Genomic DNA, 5,889 nt, shown 5'->3' with positions numbered 1-5,889 from the left:
TTTGAATTTACACGAACACACACACACCGTTACACCGATTGGAAAAGCCGCGCACCACACACACATTGTGACCTACATTTTCAAACAAAAACTATGAGGGCAACAACCTAAAGCGGGAAGACACCTCCCGTGCCATCTATTGAGGCAATTGACAATTAGTTGAATTGACAAAGTTTTTTTTTTTTTTTTTAAACCAAACATACCGCCCACCTTGAAATTCACTGAATTTCAACACATACAACAAAATTAAGTTATCAAAACAAACAAAATTACGACTGATTGAAAGGAAGTGGGCACAATTTCACAATTGGTCTTTTCATGAGTCCTTGTGTTGTTTTCACTGTTGCCACACGTACAAGATTGTCACTACCTGGATGAATGTTTACCACTCTTGCCAGCTTCCAGTGTAATGGTGATGTTTTGTCGTCCTTTAGAATTACCATATCACCAATCTTAATGTTCGTCTCAGTACACCACCACTTTGGCCGTTGTTGGAGTCGAGATAAATATTCACTGGACCACCTTCGCCAAAAATGCTGCACTAATTTTTGCACAAGTTGCCACTTAGCAAGTGGTGACAACTTCACGTTAGTTAAGTCAGGTTCAGGAAAGGCAACCAATGGCTCGCCAATTAAGAAATGGCCAGGAGTCAATGCACACAAATCACTTGGATCACTTGATGCTGCTGTGAGAGGGCGGGAATTTAAACAGGCTTCAATTTGTGCTAAGACTGTGCACAGTTCTTCAAAGTTGAGGATCACGTTACCCACAATACGACGCAAATGATGTTTCAGTGATCTGACCCCTGCTTCCCACAGACCTCCATGATGCGGCGCACTAGGGGGGTTGAAATGCCACGAGATGCCTTGCGAACTAAGAAAGTTAGAAACTTCATCTCGATGTTCACTACGATGCGCTATCTTTAACATGTTTTTGAGCTCCCGATTTGCACCTACGAATGTAGTGCCACAATCACTATATATATGTGTAGGTTTACCTCTTCTCCCTATAAAGCGCTTCAGAGCTGCTATGAAGGCACTTGTAGTTAAATCACTTACTACTTCTAGGTGTATCGCTTTCACGGAAAAGCACACAAATAATGCTATATATCCCTTGTACGTTTTCTGACCGCGTCCTTTCATGTTTTTTAATGTCACTGGACCAGCAAAGTCCACTCCACATACCTGAAAGGGCCGACCTGGGTTAACACGTGGAGAGGGCAAATTGCCCATAAGTTGATGAGCTGATTCTGCAGCTTGACGATGACAGGTGACGCACTGCTTGATTATATGTCGCACTAAATCTCTACCTCTAATAATCCAGAAACGCTGCTGTAGAACTGCCAGCAACAACTGAGGGCCAGCATGAAAATTATTGCGGTGTTCTTGTTCTACAATAAGCCTTGTGAGCACATGATTACGTGGAAGCAGGACTGGATGCTTTGCGTTGAAATTTAAATTTGCGTGTTGCAACCTGCCACCCACTCTGAGAATATTGTGGTCATCGAGAAAAGGGTTGAGGCACACAAGACGACTTTTCGTAGGCAAAGGTTTTCCTTCCTTCAAACACTTGATTTCTTGCTGAAATTCATCTTGTTGAGCAAGCCTTACCAAGCAATGAGTTGCTTATTGCAATTCACCTGTAGATAACACTCCACTTAGTTTGCTATGGCTTCCTGACTTGCAATTGAAAATAAACCTTTTGCACCAGGCTACAACTCTCTGAAGCCTCATGAATGATGAGAATTTAGCAATAAAACTGATGTCACTTGCAGTATGCAACACAACAACACTACTTTTCTGCTCACTCTTCACCGCTTCAATGTCACATTCCTGATTCTCACTGGTTGGCAACACTGTGTTGTATAGCCAACTTGGTCCTGACCACCACAATGGATGCGTGACGAGATCTGACGGGTTAATCCCTCTCGAAGCACAGTCAGCAGGATTTTCGCTTCCTAAAACGTGATACCACTCAATATTTTCAGACTGCTGAATTTCTGCAATGCGATTACTCACAAATGTTTTCCATTTACTGGGTGGGGACGCAATCCATGCAAGCACAATAGTTGAATCCGAATACGCATGCATGCTGTCAAAGTTCATACGTAACGAATTCACTACCATGTTCATTAAGCGTGTTAGGAGAACAGCTCCACAGAGCTCCAGTCTGGGAAGAGTTAATTTTTTTTACAGGGGCCACTCTTGTTTTCGCACATACGAGTTTTACTGTAACACCTTGGTCGGCACATAAGCAACGCAAATACACAACGGATGAATAAGCAGCCTCAGATGCATCTGAAAATCCTATTAATTGCAATTGCACAGCATTTCTTGGTACCATACACCTGTCTATCTTAATCCCTTGTAGTATGGGAAACTCTTCACAATATTTTCTCCATGCACTTGATATTTCACTCGGCAAAACTTCGTCCCAATCAAGCTGCAATTTCCACAGTGTTTGTATTAACAACTTCCCTTTGATAGTTGTTGGGCTGAGCCATCCTAATGGATCATACAGTTTCGCAATTTCTGAAAGTAGTACTCTTTTCGTTAACACTGAGTAGTTTCGAGGAACCGTTACACAGAACGAGAACTGGTCAAGCGATGGACACCACTGAATTCCTAATGTCTTAATCACATCATTCTCACTGAAATGGAATGGCAAACTACTTTCACGAAGATGAGGTGGGATATGTTCTAGCACTTTTACATCGTTTGAAGTCCATTTTCGCAGCTCAAATCCACCCTTCGATAGAAGCTGTGTTAATTGAGTGTATAGTTCCAATGCTTCTTCGGTTGACCGTACACTTGTTACACAATCATCGACGAAAAAATCACTAAGCACAGTTTTTGCGGCAAGAGGAAATGCTTCCCCTTCGTCAGTAACCAACTGCTGTAAACACTTCACCGCAAGATACGGGGCACATGCTGTTCCGTAGGTCACTGTCACTAATCTGAAATCACGAATCGGTTCTTCGGAGCTTTCTCTCCACACGATTCGTTGATAGTCAGTATGCTCTGTACACACCCTTACCTGCCGATACATTTTAGCAACATCACCACATAAAGCTATGGGATGCAATCTAAAACGAAGTACAATAGAAATCAGATCATCCTGTAATTTAGGTCCTATCATTAAGTTTTGATTTAATGAAAGACCGTTTGAAGTTTTAGCACTCCCGTCAAACACGACACGTAAACTAGTTGTTGTACTGTCTTTCAATACAAAATGATGTGGAAGGTAGTTGGGATCACATTGAGAATTCTGTGCTGTATCAGATGGCACTAATTCCATATGTCCGAGAGACCAATATTCATTCATGAAATCACAATATTGTTTTTGTAGTTCTGGTGACCGTGTTAACTTTCTTTCAATGCTGATTAGCCTTTTGATTGCAGTTTCTCTGGAAGCACCTAGGTTAGGTTCGTTGTCACGAAACGGCAACTGAACGATGTACCTTCCATCACTGTCACGCTTGTGAGTTGCTGCAAAATGATTTTCACAAGCATTTTCTTCGGGGGACAAATGTTTTGCTGACGGCAACTCTTCAATTTCCCAAAAGTTTCTTAAAACTGAATCTAATGTGCACGACACAAAGTGGGATGACACAGTTGATGGGCTAGGATTAGTTTTGATGGGGCCTGTTAGTACCCATCCAAGCACAGTTTCTATTGCTACTGGTGTGTCTCTAGAACCAACACGCCTACCACTACTTAACAGATGACCGTACACGTCAGCTCCAAGAAGTAATTCAATTTTTCCCGGGATATGAAACATAGGGTCGGCTAGTTCCAGTCCCTTTATGTGTGACCACTGATCTACGTTTGTCACGACACTTTTCGGAATGTTAGATGTAACTACAGGCACGACGATGGCATTAGTTGCTAACTGAACATTCTTGTTGAACCTCCCTTGTAACTGAATATTTACCATAGCTTGTGACTTTCCTACGCTACTTGACGTGATTCCTGTGATGGTAATATTTACCTTCTGTTTTCGAAGGCCAAGTTTTTGAACACAGTTTTCTGTAATCATCGAGGTCTGGCTACCATTGTCAATCAAGCAACGGACAGGTTGGTAATTGTTATATTGATCACTCACATACACCACTGCTGTTGAAAGTAACACTTCAGACCCAGTTCCATTCGCCGACAAGAGAGAGGTAATGGGCTGGCTACCGTTTTGATTTGAATCACCAACTTGCTTAGGTTCTTGAATGAAGTGCAAGAGGGTATGATGCCTTTTCTTGCATTTATGACAGCTTGTTGACTTGCACTGACTTATAGTACAACCATATTTTAAACAGTTAAAACACAAGGAATTTTGTTTCACAAAATCATGTCTGTCGTTCACACACATGTCGATAAATTTTTTACATTGATGCAGAGGATGCTGCTGGTTGCATTTTACGCAATTTTGTGTACTTGCATGGTACGACTGCGTGACTTTATGTTTTGGGAGTCCACTGTTCTTATGAAAAACACCTGGTGGCTTGTTCTTGATGGTGGAAGAGTTTTTTTGGGATGTTGATGCACTTTGATCTGTATCTGCACTCGCTGCTGCAGCTAGCGCTTTGGCTCGCTGATTTAGAAAATCAGTTAATAATTGGAATGATGGTAATTCACCACTGGTAGGCGTACTTGTTAACGACAGTTCCCATTGACGCCTTGAGTCTGAGTCAAGTTTTTCACATGTCACATGCACAAGAATTACGTCCCAGTGTTCAACAGGCACATTTAGTGCCTTTAGCACACGCACAGATTCTGTTGTTATGTCCACAAGTTTTCTTAATGAAGATGCACACACTTCACTCACTTTCGGTATACCGAAAAGTCTTTTCAGAGTTTGATTCACTATTTCTCTCTTGTCTTCATATCTGTTTTTTAACAGATTACACGCCACTTCGTAATTTTGACCGGTTACAGGAATCGACTGAATGAGGCTTGCTGCCTCACCCCGCACAGAAGCCCTTAAATACTGTAGCTTCTGAGCACCTGTCAATGTTTGATTATTATGTACTGATGCACTAAATAAGTCCCAGAATGACATCCATTCATGAATCTCACCACTGAAGTAAGGAAGTTCTAACTTCGGGAGTTTTACATCAGATTTAGCATCACTCGAGTTTGTACCACTGCTTGCTTCTTCTAAGTTCAATAATTTGCTTAACATTGATTCTAATTTATCCTGTATTTCACTAATTTCTTCGTCAAACGCTTCATAGTTCGACTCATCACACACAGTTTCCAATTCATTCACCAGTTCACTACATTTTGTGTCCTGTTCTTTGCATTTTTCGATGTAAAATGTCACGTTGAAGTCTTGGTTATGAATTTGAGTCGCTACTTTCCCCTGAAGTCGAGTCACTTCTCTTTTTACAACTGCCTTTTTTCTACGAAATTGTTCCATTGTGAACACACGAAAAGACAACGGACACGACACGACGAACGGAACACGGGAAGAGAAAAGTTCGATTCACACCACTAGAAATCCGGAGGACCTTGGACTGTTTTCATTGCTAGTTCTTTATCCGGTCCGGCGTGGACCAAAAAATGTACGTATGCACACACAATAATTGATAGATAAATGATGAGAATTTATTATAAAGAATCGAAAACAACAAGAGAGATGTATACTAAAGTTGATTATAATAGAATATAATGTTTACTATTGGTTTTGGTAAGATTATTTGAATTTACACGAACACACACACACCGTTACACCGATTGGAAAAGCCGCGCACCACACACACATTGTGACCTACATTTTCAAACAAAAACTATGAGGGCAACAACCTAAAGCGGGAAGACACCTCCCGTGCCATCTATTGAGGCAATTGACAATTAGTTGAATTGACAAAGTTTTTTTTTTTTTTTTTTTTAAACC

At 41.1% G+C, this 5,889-nt stretch overlaps 2 protein-coding genes across 2 annotated transcripts; both read right to left on the bottom strand.

Moving 5' to 3' along the window:
- Positions 1 to 269: 269 nt before the first annotated feature.
- Positions 270 to 2,090, bottom strand: LOC145679368 (uncharacterized). Its single transcript, XM_081749952.1, has 2 exons — positions 1,699 to 2,090; positions 270 to 1,605 (listed from the first exon to the last, which is right to left on the bottom strand). The coding sequence occupies exons 1-2, from the start codon at positions 2,088 to 2,090 to the stop codon at positions 270 to 272; spliced, it is 1,728 nt and encodes a 575-aa protein (XP_081606078.1).
- A 4-nt stretch (positions 2,091 to 2,094) lies between these two features.
- On the bottom strand, positions 2,095 to 5,412 carry LOC145679363 (uncharacterized). Its single transcript, XM_081749947.1, has one exon. The coding sequence runs from the start codon at positions 5,410 to 5,412 to the stop codon at positions 2,095 to 2,097; it is 3,318 nt and encodes a 1,105-aa protein (XP_081606073.1).
- Positions 5,413 to 5,889: the final 477 nt, after the last annotated feature.

The sequence above is a fragment of the Thermobia domestica genome, chromosome 1 (assembly GCF_964235325.1).
Source record: "Thermobia domestica chromosome 1, izTheDome1.hap1.1, whole genome shotgun sequence".
NCBI lineage: Eukaryota > Metazoa > Arthropoda > Insecta > Zygentoma > Lepismatidae > Thermobia > Thermobia domestica.
The sequence above is the reverse complement of the archived record's forward strand: the minus strand, read 5'-3'. Positions and strand labels throughout refer to the sequence as shown.

What these genes read in the sequence shown, in the direction of transcription:
- LOC145679363 (XM_081749947.1), bottom strand. Translation starts at nt 5,412, where the DNA reads ATGGAACAATTTCGTAGAAAAAAGGCAGTTGTAAAAAGAGAAGTGACT.
- LOC145679368 (XM_081749952.1), bottom strand. Translation starts at nt 2,090, where the DNA reads ATGCATGCGTATTCGGATTCAACTATTGTGCTTGCATGGATTGCGTCC. An exon ending in GTTGTAGCCTGGTGCAAAAG is followed by an intron (nt 1,606 to 1,698) that starts GTTTATTTTCAA and finishes TTGCTTGGTAAG; the next exon opens with GCTTGCTCAACAAGATGAAT.